This window comes from Peromyscus leucopus, chromosome 2 (assembly GCF_004664715.2).
Source record: "Peromyscus leucopus breed LL Stock chromosome 2, UCI_PerLeu_2.1, whole genome shotgun sequence".
Taxonomy (NCBI): domain Eukaryota; kingdom Metazoa; phylum Chordata; class Mammalia; order Rodentia; family Cricetidae; genus Peromyscus; species Peromyscus leucopus.
The window spans coordinates 129,390,210-129,406,834 of record NC_051064.1 but is presented as its reverse complement, the minus strand read 5'-3'; the positions used below and the strand labels follow the sequence as shown (position 1 = coordinate 129,406,834).

Here is a 16,625-nt window from a genome sequence, read left to right as displayed (position 1 = left end):
GAGAGGCGCCTGGCAACGCTCAGCTTCCTGGCTTCTCCCCTGACCTTGCATTGCCTCCCTGGAATCCGACCAGGCCAGTTCATAGCTTCCAAGCCATTTTTGTTTGTTTGTTTTTGTTTTTCGAAACAGGGTTCCTCCATGTAGTTTTGGTGCCTGTCCTGGATCTTGCTCTGAAGACCAGGCTGGCCTCGAACTCACAAAGATCTGCCTGGCTCTGTCTCCCAAGTGCTGGGATTAAAGGCGTGCACCACCACCGCCCGGCTTTCCAAGCCAGTTTTTTATAAGTCTCCTATGCAGAAGGGAGCCTGTGAGGAGTCACTGGCATGTCCCCTCACCCCTGGTTGTATCTACTGCCGAGATTTGTTAACAACAGGCTTCTGTTGATCTCAAGACTCCAAGTATGCAGGAGACTGTTCGCTATCCAAGAAGTTTCCCACTCCAGCCTGCAGACTGGCATCTGCCCTTGCTTTTCTAAGTGTCCAGAACTTAAGATAGTAGAATCACATGATCAAGGTAGGACGCTCAAGGGAGAGGAATGACGTATCTTTTTCGTAACCACTACATTTCAAGATTTAGAAAGTTAACATAAACTTCCGACATCTGTCCACTGAATAAGCAAGTACCACAGACCAGGCACATGGTCCGGAAAATGGAAGTCCAGGAAAGAGCAGTTGGTAGTCTTGTGAGATGGTTGCCAGGCAGCCCACAAAACACTATGCCTCGTGGGGCTCACCAAAAAGTACCCTTAGGTGCTAAGCCTGTTCTTATACCTGGGTGCCTCTTACAGGCCATTTCCCTCCTTCCCTCCTCCCCCTCCCTTCTCAAACTGCTGCTGACCCAAGCCTGGAGGGAACGCACCACTGGAAACTGACTCTTGTGTTGCTTGAGGTGTGCCTGGAAGCAGAGTCCCTACCTCCTTGTGTAGGGCACTCTCTGAAGCCAGGTCAGACAGAGGCTCCCTGTGGTTCGGCCAATGCTGTGACAGGAGAGACGTTCAGAATATAAGGAGCACAAGCACAAGAGTTCAGCTCTGGAAGGACACAGGCGCCTTCCCAGAAGATGGGTTTGGTACACTTCAGCCTTTGGAAGACTGTGGCAAGAGGCTCAGCATTGGGGAGGCCTAGCCAGGCAACACCGGGCACACCGGAGGACCTGCACGCAGCTCTGTAACGCTGAAGCCCGGAAGAGGAGGCCGCCCAGCACGTCCGGTGAGTGCTCGTCTCCCAGATGCCTGTGTGACCCAGCTTTCAGGGAATGGCTGGCCCGAAGCTCCTCTCCGCATGAGTGGACAGGGACACTCTTTTTAGATGGACCTTCAGTAATACATGAATTTCCAGTGACGTTTTCCGTTCCCTCCAGGCTTGGGTCAGCAGCAGTTCGCAAAGGAAGGAGAATGGGGAGAAATCCCCCATAAGAGGCAACCAGGTATAAAAACAGGATTGCCGCCAGGGGACACTTTTGGTGAGCCCCATGTCCTCAGGCCTCTCTGGCAGCTACATTGTGAGACCACCAAATGCCCTGGATACAAGTCTCCTTGCTAAACAGCTTGGGGCATTAGAAGAAAATGTGGTATTTTTGCCCCAGGCACCCTCAGCAGAAGATGCACTGCAGGGTGGCTCCCAGCATGAGTCAGATTCGGGATAGAAGTTTGGCTCTGCTACCTATAAGCTTTGCAACTTTAGATAAATTGCTTAACCTCTCTGGATCTTGATTTCCTATTCTGCCAGTGTTGATACATATCATATAGGGTAGGCATTAGTATCTTATAGAGTATTCTATTTAAACCACATTAAAAAAATCACATTTTTTTTGCTCAATGCCCAGTATATAGTAGATGCTAAGAAACGGTAGCTGTTCTTAAATACTCTCTGTTGTCTGTATATTGCTTTGAATGTCTCAAATGCTTTTTATAATTCTAATTTCATTTACTCCTAACAATGAGCCCATGAGCAGCGTTCTCGTCTTACAAGCAGGAACTGAGAGGAGTTTGCAGTGATGTCCCCCATGCAGAAGGCTGAGGTTTCTGAAGCTGACAGATGAGGCATGGTTCTTCATCTAAAGGATGCCCCAAGATGCCAAGGCTGAGCACAGAAGATGTCAGCAAGCAGAAGTGAACACAGCCAGCCTGCAAGTGCTCTCCATGGGCTGTTGGGAACTTGGAGAGTGACCCTGGAGGGACAACCAAAAGGGTGTGCTATAGAGGGGGCAGGTGGCAAAGGTCCACGACGGACAGATGGACGGACGGATAGACGGACGACAGGTCAAGTCCGTCACAGAGGGGCGGGGTGGGAGAAGAGACAAGAGTGTAGTTGCCTGGCTGCAGCAGCCAGTCAGTAGAAGAAATCCAGTGTAAGCATGGCAGTTGGTGTGTGAGTAGTGTGGCAGGGTCTCAAAGGTCCCATGGTTAAGCCGGGCGGCAGTGGCACTCGCCTTTAACCCCAGCACTTGGGAGGCAGAGCCAGGCCGATCTCTGTGAGTTCGAGGCCAGCCTGAGCTACAGAGCAAGATCCAGGACAAGCACCAAAACTACACAGAGAAATCCTGTCTCTTAAAAAAAAAAAAAAAAAAAAAAAAAAAAAAAAAAAAAAAAAGTGTCCCATGGCTAGAGTTAGTCCATCAGTAGTCATCCACAAGTCACACAGTAGGTCTTACTATAGAGTAGTAGGTCCTACTATGGAATGAGGGTTGTATATGGCCAGGTAGGAAAGAAAAGCAAAGTGAAGGTATCTGAAGAGAAAGGAGCAACAGTGTGTAAGCAAAGGCTGTGAAGAGCATGCCCTGTAGACCATCATCCCCTCAGCTGGATTGGCAAGGCAGAAAGTCAGCCCAGAAAAGGAGGGTGTCAAGCTGGGTAGCGCACAGAGTGAGAGAACGGATGCCTGTGGTGAGCTTTCTCTGTGTGGGTCACTCTGGACTGGGGTGTCCCTCATTGCTGGCTGAGACAACTCTCCTGTTCCATGCCTGACAAAACATAGCTCAGATTTCTACAGCCTCCACAGAGTGTCAGCTCTTGCTCAGCTCTGTACCTCCCGTGCTTTGGCACAGAGGCAGGCACACAACAAAGGGTCAAATGAACATTGCTTGAGCTGAACTGAACAGTAGAAGAGACAGAGAAAACTGATCTGAGGATGGCAGTTGATCATTCATTGGGGGTCTCTTCATTTGTGAAATGGGGTACTCAACACTGGGATTAAAGGAGATAGGTACTGCGGGTGGTCTTCTCTTTCTTGGCACACAAACACCCATATGTACACACACATGCAGGCACTTGTGTATGTACACACATATGCAGGCACTTGTGTATGTACACATTCACGCCCACCCATGCAGTGAAGGATGTTAAGCAAAATGCAACCCCCTTCACTGATAACTGATGTGTTCTGGATTTCCTCTGAGCCTAAGAAGAGTTTTCACAATCTAAATTTGGTCCTACAGTGGACAGTTGCTGTAACTTTCAAGGCCAGTTCTATGATTTTTAACATCAAAATCACTGGCCTTTGCATCTGCAGCTGCATTACAGGTCCACCTGCACACTTAGCTGTTTACAGCATCCTTTCAGTGACAGTGTGGCCCACTCATCTGGCGGCTGCTTCGGGAGGGAAATGCAGTACCTAAGAATCCTCCAACCAGCAAGCATCACTATGCTCAGCCTATCACAGATGGAAATCTCCGCGCCCTGACACAAATCCCCTCTGTGATAAAAACAAAACAGCTCTGTGGAAGGCCTGCCCATCAGAAGATTCCCTCTCTGAGCCAAGACCCGAGGCGGGTTGAGGAGACTGAACAAAGGCCTGGCATCTGGAGCTACCACTGAGTGAAAGGGGCCCAGGATCTTCAGAGACCCAGCAACTCCTTTCATAACAGCACATCCCTTTTGGTCAGAAACTTTCTTCACACCTTTGGGCCTAAGTGTTACCCAGAGCCCAGGATTTAGCATCTAGAATAATGACTCCGAGGACCAAGCTCCTAGTTGGAGCAGTGGCCAGGATCCTTTAGGTCTCGGCTGCCCCAGAGGCTGGGCCCATGGGACCCTCTGCCAGTTCTCTTCTGCCCTCCATGCTCCAGCTCTGAGAAGGGCAAGGCCAGACCCTTTGCCTTCCCTTCCAAGGCCCAACATCTTAGGCTCTGCTCTCCTGCCCTGACTCCCCTCCCCCATCCACCCTCTTTCAGGGCATAAGGGACCTTTTCTATTTGCACAGCCTAAAGAAGCTGGTTGCCAAGGTGACAGGAGCAGGAACAGCGGGGAGCTTGCCATGGGGGAGGGGCTTTGCCCCCAAACAGCTGTCAGTGGGAGCAGTCCCAGCTGGGGCAGGAGGGCTTGCCTCTCTGGAGGAAACACCCCCAGGGAAGACACATTCCTCTTTGCTACTCTGCCCCCGTCTCCCCCCCCCCCCCCCCCCCCCCCCCAGTCTCCACTGCCTACCTTCCTCCTGGGGCAGCCAGTCAGCTATAAAAAATGCTCCCACATAGCAAAATAGGCTCTCCTTGCAGCCCTCTCCCTCTCCCAAGCCCAAGCATGTCTGCTTGGCGCTCCCTCATTTGCCCCTTCCTCATTGAGGCGCAGTGGGTTGGCTGGGCACAAGGCCAGCAGTCACCTCTGCCTGAGGAACTGTGTAGTCTGACAGGTGCCGCTCTGCTCTGTTCCTCCCCCCCCCCCCCCCCCCCCCCCCCGTCAGGTTGAAAGAATGATGTCAGGCTTTTTGTTCCACAGCCCAGAGAGGCCCAGTGGCTCCTAAGCCGCCCCCAGCTGCCTTCCTTTGGGGAGGTGGGAGTCGAGGGTGGAGAGGCTTATGGAGGGGAGGGGGTGGGGGAGAAAGGAAGAATGGGCCAGACAGTGGGAGGCAGGAACAAGGCCCACTGAGCCGTGTCTCTGGGGAGAGGGTCTTTGTATTCCTCAGCACACAGCTGCTCCACAAAGTCCGGTGGGGCTCCTGGGCCCCGCTCTACATCCTAACCCACACTGTCAGGCTCAGACCACACCTAGGCCTCTAATGGCCCTCAAAGCCTGCCATTCCCTGTCGCTTACCTTTCCGGGGCTCAAGAACAGAGAGCTGGCCACTGGGCTCTGCAAACCCAAACAGTCTTAGGACCCCCAGGCTCTCTGAGCTTTGGGTGGGGGAGAGGAAAGGCAAAGAGGTCCGAATCACTGTAAGAACCGAGAGTGCACTTGATGACTGAGGGCCAGGAGGGAAGTGGAGTGGGATCCAGTCCCGCACTGACCACCCGAGGGACGTCGTGGGCTGTATGTAGTAAGTTTTTGGGGCAACCTCCCTGGACCTCAGCTCTCCCACATACAATACCGAGAAAGGGCTCTTTGAACGGTAGAGAAAAGTGGCATGTACAGACTGCCTAGTATGCTGTCCAACCCAGGAGAGACTGTCCCTGAGTCCTGTCCCTTCTCTGTCCAACTTCCTGAAGATCCCAGAGATGACAGCAGCCTTGGGAGATGCTCAAGAGCGTCCTTGTTTTGAACAGTCCTTAGAATGTGGGGCTGGTTTCAATTTAGAGAGAAGCTATACTTTGGCCTGGGCAGGAATGGGGTCCCCAAAGTCCTGGGTCCTGAGATTGCTTCAGCTCTGGAACTTAGAAATGGGGCTTTGACACTCCCCTCATGGCTCAGGGATGGAAAAGGAGGCGGAAAGATGGTTAGAGCCAGAGGTGATGGCCAACTCCAAGGAAACAGTATCTTCTAGACACAACAGAGCTGATGCTCTGAAGGAACTCACAGAGGCTGTGGTAGCATGCACAAAGCTGACCCAGGTTCCAGCCAGACAGGTCCTAGTGATGAGAGGGGAAGTGACATGGGCTCCTGCCCCTAACCAAGAAGCTACCTGCAACTGATAGCCAATGGCAAAGGAGGGATCAGTTTTCTCCAGTGGAGTCTCACTGGGTATACTAACCACGTTTAGGAGAGGTCCCATGCCCAAGGGTAGTTGGCCAACACAAAACAAAGTCAATGGTATTTTTGTAGAATTTTTATCTCATTTTGCTTTGTTTGGGCATTATTTTGTCTTATTGGTCTTTGGCTTGTATATTTTGAGTTGTTTTTGATGTGTGTTTCTTGTTTCTTGTTTGGTTTTGTTTGCTTGTGTTTTTGTTTAAGAAGGGAGAGAGAAGCTGAGTGGGTTGGGGGAGGATCTGAGAGGAAGTGGGGGAGGGGAAAAGGTGATCAATGTACTGTATAAAAAATTTTCAATAAAAAATTAAAAAGAAATTTAAACTAGAGTTGAAGTTCAAAAGAAGAGGAGCAGGCATCTGTTCCTCCACAGGAGCAGCCTGCCTCAGCTGCCGAGGCTGTGTGACAGGTGCACCTCTTAAAAGCATCTCCCAGGCACAGCTTGCTCTCTCTTGCCTTTCTTGTCTCTTGCCTCTTCCCTGATCTGTTTGTCAGTCTGTCTGCCTGCCTTTCTCACATCCTTACTTTGACGAGGACTTTTGCCCCCCCTGTCCCCCATAACCCTTTGCATTAACTCTGTTGTGCGAGGCATGTTTGTTTAGTGGCACACGTTGGCAGGGCCCACCGAAAGGTACCCACCTGCCTTTCTTTTTTTTAATCCTTTCAGGAGGAGCTTTGGGCCCTGGTTCTATCCAAATATTCTCAGCACATGTGGCTCCCCCTGGTCTGGCCCTCCAGAATCTCTCTTTTTTCATCAAAGAATAAGGCTGGGGCAGTCTGGGAAAAAGCAGTGCCAGGCCGGAGGGAGCCTGGGAACCTGTGGGCCTCTGCAGGGGGTACCCTCCTCAGCTCAGCCAGGATCTGGGCAAAGCAGTTAACCTGTTCTTTGTCCTGGGGATTTCTGAAGTTTCCAAAAGGTGAAGAAATGACTCACAGTCCTGGGCTTGGCCCATGCTTCCTTCTGCCTGCCTGGGATGCTCATCCCTGCTTGGTCTGCTGGGTTACTGCAATTCATGCGTTGGCACTCAGGTGCCAGCGGCGTGTGCTGGCACATACCTGTAACCCAGTACTCATGAGGCTGACACAGGAAGACAGAATGTTCCAGGCTAGCCTGGGCTACATAAAAAAACCCAGGTGCTGCCTCGCCTGAGAGAGAGCACCTCAGACCCATCCCACATGGCAGTGAGTGGCCATCTGTGACTGCCGCACCTACAGTGGATTAAAAACCTGAATGGATCTGCCTGTGTATCTATCTGGCTCCTCTTTTTAACTATATGCTCTCTTACATAAGAAAGCATACTTGGACCTAATGGTTTTTCCTCTTTGGTGACAGTGGGGGTCAAAGCCAGGGGGGGCCTCCTCACATATTCTAGGTAAGTACCACCAAGTGACGTCCCGGTCCTGACCCTCTTGGTTTTAACTTGGTGACATATTCTCATGAAAAACTCAAAGACCACGTGGCTTCTATTGGATTCTAAGTGGTGTGGGTAAGAATGAGGGACAGTGGCTTCCTCAAGGAGTGGGCCAGAGGGACCGTCTTTAATCCAGACAGTACGGTCCCTGCTGTCTGTATTCCTGTGGTCGAATAGTTTGCTCTTGTTTCTTAGACTGGGAAGTCTGCTTCCAGGCTCTTGGCAGATCTTCTCATTAAAGACTGGCTGTTACAGCCAGTGCTGGGAGGTTCAGTGGTCAGGGAAGAAGGCTAGCCTGAGAACACTGTTTCATTCCCATTTGCAGAGTGTGCCCCACAAACAATTAGCTCATTTGTTTTTCAGTCTTCTAGATTTACTCTCAAGTGTGGGGATCCCTGGCAAGTTTTTCCAGCTCCCCTCTCCAAGCAAGGTGGTCCCTCCACTCTCAGAGCTCAGACACAGAACTGGTCACAATGCCACCCTCCGTGACCTCCCTGGCCTCGGCACACTCGGGAAAGAGGGCGTGCCTGGCACACATTAGTTAGCTGAGGTTCACTGAAGGATGAGAAAGTCAGCTTCCTGTCTCCCCTCTGCCCATGTGGCTCTCACAAGCTCTGGCCAGCCATGTCCCTTTCACTAACTTTGGGAATTTCAATAGCCCAACCCCCAACCCATCCAGTCAGGGCTGAGATGTGCCGCTGAGAAGGACTGGCTTATCTTCAGTGATGTGGCTCCCTTCCTTAAAGTCAGACTAAGCATGACACGGAGCCTGGAGTTGGCAAACGCCCCGGGATTGGGAGAGGACAGGGGGAGGCTGGTGTCCTAATGCACACACAGAAGGAAGGTCTGGAAGGTCCTCTTGATCCACAACCCGGATTTCATCCTCCTGGGGCCTTACCTGGTGCTATGAGGGGGTGAGCAGCCACAGCAGGAACTGTCCGACCAAGCCCAGGCCGGCCCTCCATGTTCCCTGACATGCTGCTCTCACAGTCTCCTTTCCTGAGTGGCTCCGACACACTGTCAGCTATACCAGGCTTGGCACCTGCAGGGGACCCCTGAGCCGTGGTCCTGCCCTGTGGTGGGGCAGGCAGAGGCTGGCTACTGCTGGCTGTGGGTTTCAGGGCCAAGCTGGGCAGGACAGGCTGGGTGGGGGTAGGGCCTGAGGCTGCCGCCGCTGGGGTCTGCTGTGTTCGGAGGGTCAGGTTCTGTACCTGAAAAAGAGGGGCCTGTGAGAGTGTGCACAGAATGCAAGTAGGAACTATACCAACACACAAGCAAGAGGGGGTTAGGGCGGATCCTGGACTAGCCCAGCACAAAAGGGGCGCACAGGAGAGAGAGAGAGAGAGAGAGAGAGAGAGAGAGAGAGAGAGAGGGAGGGAGGGAGGGAGGGAGGGAGGGAGGAGGGAGGGAGGGAAGGAGAGAGGAGAGAGGGAGAGAGGGAGAGAGAGGAGAGAGGGAGAGAGGGAGAGAGGAGAGAGAGAGAGATTGAAAAACAGATAGCAACAGAGAAGCACACGGGGTGGGGAGCAGTTAGGGGCTAAAGGAGGAACCAGGAGCAGGTGGAGTTTGTAAAGAACACAGGAAATATGGCTGGTGATCAGAACTGAACTCTGCCCAGCTGGGATGGATAGGGGCACAGAGGCCAGCATCATTCCTCTGTTACTTCCCCTCTCCAGATACTATCAGAATTGGCTGCACACCACAAAGGTGAGGCATGGCATGGAAAAAAACAGGACAAAAATGACAGGCAAGCAAAGGATCGGCTTGTCCTCACAATCAGGTTAAAGCCAGGCATTTCCAAGACAATTTATTCAGTCCAGCTCCTGGTGCCCTCTGCTGGACATAGTGAGGTAGTGCAGGACTCTTCACCTAGCTTCTCCAACCCTTGAGGTCTGGTCCCCATTCTGGAGATGGGGTGGGGAGACGGAGTAAGAGGTACGTTCTCAGCGTCCTGCAGGCTTCTCACACACAATAGCATCCATGTGCTGCAGCAGAAGGCAGGAGGCCGGGACCCGTCCTCTTCCTTCTCTCAGTGTGCTCCTACCCCCGTCCCCACCCCTCCGAGCTGGCTCCCGAACGCCTCAGCACACTGCCCTCTGCTGTCTAATTTATTCAGAGGTGCCGAGGCCAGCTGGATAGGAACGAAGGAGTGAGTCCAGGGTTTTTCGTTTGTTTGTTGTTTTTTAAATCTACTTCCTAGAAAAGCCCCACCACTGCCGGCATCCCCAGGGCTACCTGTAACCCGCCTCCTGCCCCTCTAAGAGCTGCCCACCCCCTGCCCTCCCACAAGCCCGGGGTCCTCACCTGGGCTGGGGTAGGGGGCCGAGCGGGGGAGCCAGTGCTGAGCTCAGGCTGTACGGTCGCGACGGTGGCCGTGGGCGTGAAGATGAGCTGAGGGGACAAAGGAACAGTACGGCCTGGGCTTTTAGCTCCCCGCACCAAGTTACCTGGCTGAGCCTGAAACCACAGGAAGTGAGGCGCCTGCCCTGTGTGGGCTCAGCCGCAGGGTAGCGCAGTTCAGTCAGGGAACAGATGTGAAGGCAGCTAGGCAAGCAGGGCACAAGCCAGGGGAAGGCAGGAAGCCCAGGGAAACTGAACACCTTAAAGGCTTGGGGTGGGACGAACCAGCCAGACAGTGTGGGGGGGGGGGTGCAGGAGCCCTCTGTGAGGGCCTCACGGGGAGGGACCTGAGTGTTCCCAGGGCGCCTCAAGCCACTGTCTCCTCCACACCCTGGTGGGTAGGGAACTTGGCACTGTCACAGACCCATTTCCCAGGTCTAAGCTACCTCTGACCCCAGGGCTACACCAGGAAAAGCTTCTCTTTCAGAAAGGATCGAATGAGAGATGCGCAGTAGCCACTTTCTAGGGGAGTCTAGAAGCAGCAACAGCGGAGGAAGGAGAAGGCCTGGCTCTGTGGTGACTGCTCCTGCTCCTGCTTGAGGGGCTGGTGATGAGCCACCACTGGCTGGCACCTTGACCTCTGTGTGGCAGGGGTGTGGTGGGGTGGGGGGTGGGGTAGAGGGGTGGGGAGCGGCTTTCCCTTCATTCAGCTCAATGGTGATGCCTCCTGGCTCATTCCCTCTGTGTATATTCTGCTCTTAGGGGACAGCAGATGGGCATCAGGACCCCGATGGGACACTGAGTGAGGTGAAGTGTGGCTGCCAGTTGGCTGGGGACATGCAAGTCCATCAAATGCTGTCTGAGGCACGGCCTGGGAGGGGAAAGTAACTGCAGTGATAAGCTTGGGACCCGGAAGAAATGTGTGGGAATCGGACGGGAAAAACTCCGAGTGTGCTGCTCAGGCCCTGAGAGCGAAGGCAGGCTGGCCTGCACTGTCTTCAGAACGATGTGCCCAGGGGTGAAAGAGAGAACTCGCTCTTAGGCACAAGCTAAGACTTGTCAATTAGAGCCCACCACAGTTAGGTGGTTGCTTCTCAGTCTGCCGTTGTCAGATCTAAGGACCCCTTAGGGGCAAATACGAAGGAGCAATTCCAGGCATGCCCGCGCCAGCCCTGGGATGTTCTGCACAAATAAACTCTCCAGGCCCTAACTAGAATGGGGCAAGCTGAGAGACCCCCGGCTAGAGGACTGTCATGGGAGCCAGCCCATCTCTTCTCCTCATCTTCGAGTTCTAGGTGTCATCTGGGCACACATCCTGCACTGTCTACTTAGTTCTGAGAAGGGGGGGAAAGGGAGACGCTGGGGGTGACTTTCCCTGGCTCCGTCTCGGACCTGACCCTTCCTGAGCCTGTGGCCTCCCACTCAGTCTTCGGGCTTCTTCGACCCCTCCCTGGTGCTCCTGGTTCCCAGCATTCTCTGCTCCCTTCTCTGTCTCCCAGCCTCCACCTTTCCCGACTGTGTCCCCGGCACAGGAGCACACCCAGGCTGGGCCGACTCACCATCTGTGCTCGGAGGTACATCTGTGCCTGGCTGGCCGTCAGGGCAGGAGAGGACGTGTTGCCCAGGAGCACGGCCTGCTGGGCAAGGCCCGAGGCTGTGGCGGAATTGACACTCTGTGCCCGGTTGATGAGCTGGGCTGTCGCAGGGGATGCTGCCAGATTGAGCTGCTGGGAAGACGTGCACATTAGGAAACGGGAGACCTGGGGTGAACGGTGTCCCCTCCATTTCTTGCCTCCCTCTTCTGTTCTATGGCCTATGCTGCATCCTTGAGGACCAACTCCTGCCCTTGGCTCTGGGTGGTTCCTCTAACTCTGCCCCTTAGCTGGCTTGGACACACCCAAGAGTTAGCAACAGAGCCTAGCATTAGGAGGATCATGGGGTGTTACTATTAGAGCCACAGAGAGCATGTGTTTTTTTCCCCTGACAAGAGCAACAGATTCCAGCTGTGACCCCACATGGCTAGGGATTCCCCTCAAGTAGATCCAGGAACTAGGGAACATCTTAGGCAGGAGCCGGTCTATGGGTGTGGACTCTGCCTGCCATTCCCATGCCCTACTCACTGAAGGAGACTGGGCGGGAGCCTGTGAGGACACATTGCTGCCGGAAGTACTTCCTTGTCTGTTGGCCACCAGGCTTGCCTGGAAAAGAACAAACTCTGGTCACTAGTGCCTTCCATCTGTCATTCATGGGCCCTTATTTCCAGGAAGTGCTCTGGACAGCAGTCAGGAGAGCAGCCCCTAGGGCCTAACTCCATTTTCCTCATCCACGTGGGCCTTCAGCATGGTCCTGGCCTCTTCTCTCATACAGGAGCAGAAATAACCAAATCTACCTGGAGGAGCCACTGAGATCACCGGCACCCTGACAGTTGGCCATCACCACTGCTCAGCAACCAATTCCAGCTCTCCGAAGCCTCCACCCCACCCATGCCATCCATGGGGACCATGGCACCACGTGAGAGTTTTGCACACTGGAATGTACAACCTGTCCCTCTTCTCCGGCCAAATGCCTCTAGGACTGAAGTGTCAGCCTCAGTGTTCCTGTAGCAGAGAGAGCCTCCCTGACCAGCTGACGTAGGGGCAGCCTCCTGGCCTGGCAGCAGCCCATTCTCCTTGCAGCAGAGATAAACGAAGAGCTCACTCTCTTGCACCAAGGAGACAGGGTCCACGCACACTGTGCCTGACATTAACGTCGAACACAGAAGGCGCATAAAACAGTGCGTCAGGTGAAGGGATGGATCCGCCAGTGAGCGTCTGTCTCCCACAGCACAAGGAGAGAGCATCAGCAGATAGGCAGGCTTGCTGGGTAAGCCCCTGAATGGGCTCACGCCGCCGCACTTCCTGGGCCAGCAGGTGAGAACCCTAGATGTCCCACTCACACATGACGACAGCACCTGCTTCTTGGGGGCTTTGTGGGGACTCTGAGAGGAACTGGGGAGGCAAGGTGATACGACTTGTTTCCTCTCGATCACTCCCCTATTACAACCGTGATTCCAAAAGAGCCCGGGGCGAGCCCGCCACTCAACTCACCTGCTGCACCGCCGCCAGGCTCTGGAGCTGTGCGCTGCTCAGGTGGTGCTGCTGCTGCAAGGCCGCCGTCTGCAGCATGAGGTGCTGCTGCTGGGCAGCATACATCTGCTGCAGGTACTGCGCCGCCGTGCTGGGCTGCCTGTGCAGGGCCTGCTGGATCACCTGAGAAGCGTGGGACCGGGGGACAGGAGGATCAACTGGCCACACAGTGTGTCCTGCCTTCTCAGTCCCAGCTGTCCAGGGAAGGGCCCCACATCACTCCCCAGGCGGGACAGAGCCATCTCAGCTTTACACCTGTGTCTCCAGCTCCTGCCTGACAGGGGTGCTCTGCCTTAGCTGCCAGCACCCCACTGCTCAGCCCGCTCCTCGGAAATACAGGCTCCCGAGCCAGCCAGGCTTGGTGGACACTCCTCCCTTACTCTGAAGCCTCATAGTCAAGATCCCAAGCAGAAGGGGCTGGAAGAAGAGGTGGACCCTAAGGGTTACTGGGAACGGGGAAATTACTAACGGGAAGGCCACTGCCTGCCGAGAAGACCAACCTGGAGCCCCTCCCAGGTTCTGCCCTCAGCCTCCCTGAGAATCCTGTCAGTGCCTGGCAAAGTTTTCATGGCCTCTGGGAGCGTGCCCACACCACAGAGGAGACATGGCCTTGACTCTTGTCTCCCTCATCTCTTCGCTCCTTTTCTCGTTTTTTTTTTTTTTTTTTGTAGGTGCTGCCTCCCGAGCAGCAGTCTGTAAAAGGCTTTGTTCCTTGCTCAGCCCCAGGACTAAAAAGACTCAGACATTCCCCCACCCTTGGTCGCCACCTTTTCCCTGCACTGATCCTATTCCCTCTCCCCCCCCCCCCCCCAGTCTCTGGTCCCAGGGTTGCCCCGACCAGCAGCTGACTGGCAGTCTCTGGTGAGGATCTCTCCGAAGTGGCTCCAGGGCTCTGGGCTTGGATTTGTGGGTTCTGCTCTAGCAGGCTGATGTGACAGATCCTCCATGGGCTCTGGTGTCTCCCAGAACCCCGTGCTCCAAAGCACGCATTTCTCCGATCCCTCTCCGCTTCAGTGCACTTTACCCCGAGACCCTGCACATAGGAACACCGTCCTTTTGATCCCATCGTCTGTCCTCAGAGTCATTTTGTTCCTCCTCCCTCACTGGCCTGCTTCCCCCAGCAGTGCCTGAAACTCTGGCCCCTCCTCAGCAAGGGGGGCTTGAACTGGAGTCAGGAGCAACCCCTGTGGTTCTGCATGGGTGCTGAATGCAGAGACCCATGAGTGCAGAAACCCCAACTGCCTTTGCCAGAGTTCTTTCTGTGAGTGGCAGAAGGGACACAGTTGACTCAGGTGCGGGAAAACTAGAGCCAAGGCTCCTCTGAAGGAAGGGCAGGGGAAGAGGCTGGGCAGGAACAGGGGCGGGACAGGAAATGCAGCTTGATTAAGTGTGACGCCCAGAGGACTGGGAGAGGGGACAGCCCAGAGTGTGTGGCCTGGTCCACAACCGAATTCCCAGGCTTCCCACTTTCTGCTGTGGCTTCTCCCCCACTCTCTCTTCTGAACCTGAGACCAATGCAGCATGAGGCTACTTGTCTGGTTTATCCAAACCCAACCAGCAGAGTTACTTCAAGTAAATATTTCTCAGTTGAGGTTTCTCTAACCCGCCCTGTTTGCAAAGATGCTCAAACAGATATCACTGTGAATAACAACAAATGGCAAATGATCTCTGCCTCAGGTTTCTGGGGAGTTACGTTGGTAGGTCATTACCTCCTCTGAGACTTTGTCAAGTGTGGACCTGTGCCTAAAAACGGCCATTCTTACAACTGAAGAAGACATATGTGGTCAGCCAGGTAGTTCAGCTCCTGTAATCCCAGCTTTGAGAAGCTGAGGCAGGAGGATCACCAGGAATTCTAGACCAGCCTGGGCTGAACAGTGAGTTCCAGGTGAGACTGGGATAGAGTGAGACCCTGTCTCAAAATAACAACAAAAACTGATAAGTAAGCACAGTGCCAGGTACGTGACATGACATGTGGCAGACATGATCACAGGTACACTTGGGGACTGTGTCTAGTCCCTGAAGGGTTTCACATACAGCACTTGGCAAACTAGGGAAAAAGTGATAGAGCCTCAGAGACTAAGAATTGTCTGCGGCCACCTGACTTTGAAAATCTTAAATATTTGTGTGTATGTGCATGTGTATGTGTGTTGTGTATATGTGAATGTGTATGTGTGTATTGTGTGTACATGTGTATATGTGAGTGTGTGTGCATGTGTATGTTTGAGTGTGTGTATTGTGTGTGTGAGTATATGTGTATTGTATGTGCATGTGTATATGTGAGTGTGTGTGTATTGTGTGTGTGCAGATATATGTTTGAGTGTGTGTGTATTCTGTATGTCTGCATTGTGTATGTTTGAGTGTATGTGTAGTGTATGTGTAGTGTTTGTGTGCGCGCGTGTGTGCGTGCATGGGTGTGGTGTGTGTGTGTGTGTGTGTGTAGACTAGGGGTCAACGTCAGGTCACATCCTGGATCATTCTCAACCATTTTCTCCCCTTCTGAGACAGGGCCTCTCACTTCTGGAGCTCACTGGTTAGGCTAGGTGGCTGGCCAGTGAGCTCCAAGAATTCCCCTGTCTCCATCCCCAGTCGCTCTGGTGCTCCAGAGTTCTCTTAAAGTGGGCTCTGGGGATCCAAGCTCAGGTCTTCATGCTCGCATGGCAGGCACTTCACTGCGGCACTGTCCCGTCCCAGGTTTGTTCTTTAAGTGGCAATGACCACTTGGAGGAGCAGTCTGGCTTGGGAGTGAGAGGCTCCCAGTCATGTTGCTGGTTTCCCTTGTCTGCCCTTTCTGCTTTGACACATCTGGTCTCCACAGACAACATCCTCACCATCCCTCAGGGGAGACGGGCTTTTCTGGTCTAAGTTCTCTCTCTCAGCTTCCTGTGTTGGACCCATCTGACATCACTTCCCCTCGTTCAGTCATGCACAAGCATGTACCCACTGACCCACTCCTTTCTGCCCGGCTACCCCACCAGATCATGCCAGCTCTCCTGTGGGCAGCCTTGTCAACGAAGGGATATAACCCCGGGCTAATTAGGATTTTACCTGCACAGTCTGTCGGTCAGGAATACCACTGTACACAGAAATCTGGGGTGCCGTGGGCCGGCCGCCGCCACCACCACCGCTGCTGCTGCTAATGCTGCAGCCACTGCTGCTGCTGGTGCCACTGGTGTTGCTGGTGACGCCGGCACGGCTGGATGTGTGGGGGACTGGCAGCTCATTCTCCATGGCCTACGAGGTGACACAGTCGGGGCGCTCAGGCAGCAGAAGAGCAGGGGGATGCTAGGGAGGAAGGGGAAGGGATGGGAGTCAGCAAATGTCTGTCACACACGCACAAGCGTTTGGCCCTCTGTGTCCCGGCTTCCGAATCTGTGAATTCAGTCACCTAGGATGGAAAACACTTGGCAAAAACTGTGTCTACATGAAACATACGGATCCTTTTCTTGTTAGTCCCCAAATAACACAGTACAACCTACTCAGAACTTCTATCTTGGTAGGTTGTAGAAGACATCTAGAGCTTACTGAAAATACATGACGGGATGTACACAGGTTACATGCAGTTTTGTAAGGGACTTAAACATCTGGGCAGGCAGTCTGAGAACTGTTCTCCTGAGGATTAGCAGGTGAGACTGGACAGACACGCACCAGCTTTCCAAGCAGGCTGCCATGGGGCCACTTAGGAACTCAGGGGTTTTGTTTTATTTTGATTTGGCTTTTAGAGACAGGATCTCGCTATGTAGCCCCCTGCTGGCCTCAAACTTGCAATCCTCCTGTCTCCGCCATCTCAATGCTGGGATTATGGGCATGCAGCCCCATGTCCAGCTCTGAACTGAGCCTTTGAGTCACATTGGC

General features: G+C 53.7%; 1 protein-coding gene across 7 annotated transcripts in view; it reads right to left on the bottom strand.

Moving 5' to 3' along the window:
• Positions 1–16,625, bottom strand: part of Phc2 (polyhomeotic homolog 2) — a 108,924-nt gene that overhangs the window by 35,599 nt on the left and 56,700 nt on the right. For 4 of the 7 annotated variants that reach the window (XM_028855848.2, XM_028855849.2, XM_037202947.1 and 1 more), the window contains exons 2-7: positions 15,819–16,055; positions 12,735–12,896; positions 11,769–11,846; positions 11,208–11,375; positions 9,613–9,699; positions 8,207–8,519 (exon numbers count right to left, since the gene is read on the bottom strand). In XM_028855848.2, coding sequence (XP_028711681.1) covers positions 8,207–8,519; positions 9,613–9,699; positions 11,208–11,375; positions 11,769–11,846; positions 12,735–12,896; positions 15,819–16,001 — 991 coding nt within the window. In that variant the 5' untranslated portion in view covers positions 16,002–16,055. The remainder of the gene's footprint in view (positions 1–8,206; positions 8,520–9,612; positions 9,700–11,207; positions 11,376–11,768; positions 11,847–12,734; positions 12,897–15,818; positions 16,056–16,625) is intronic. The other 3 variants (XM_028855851.2, XM_037202948.1, XM_028855850.2) reach the window with 1 other exon arrangement.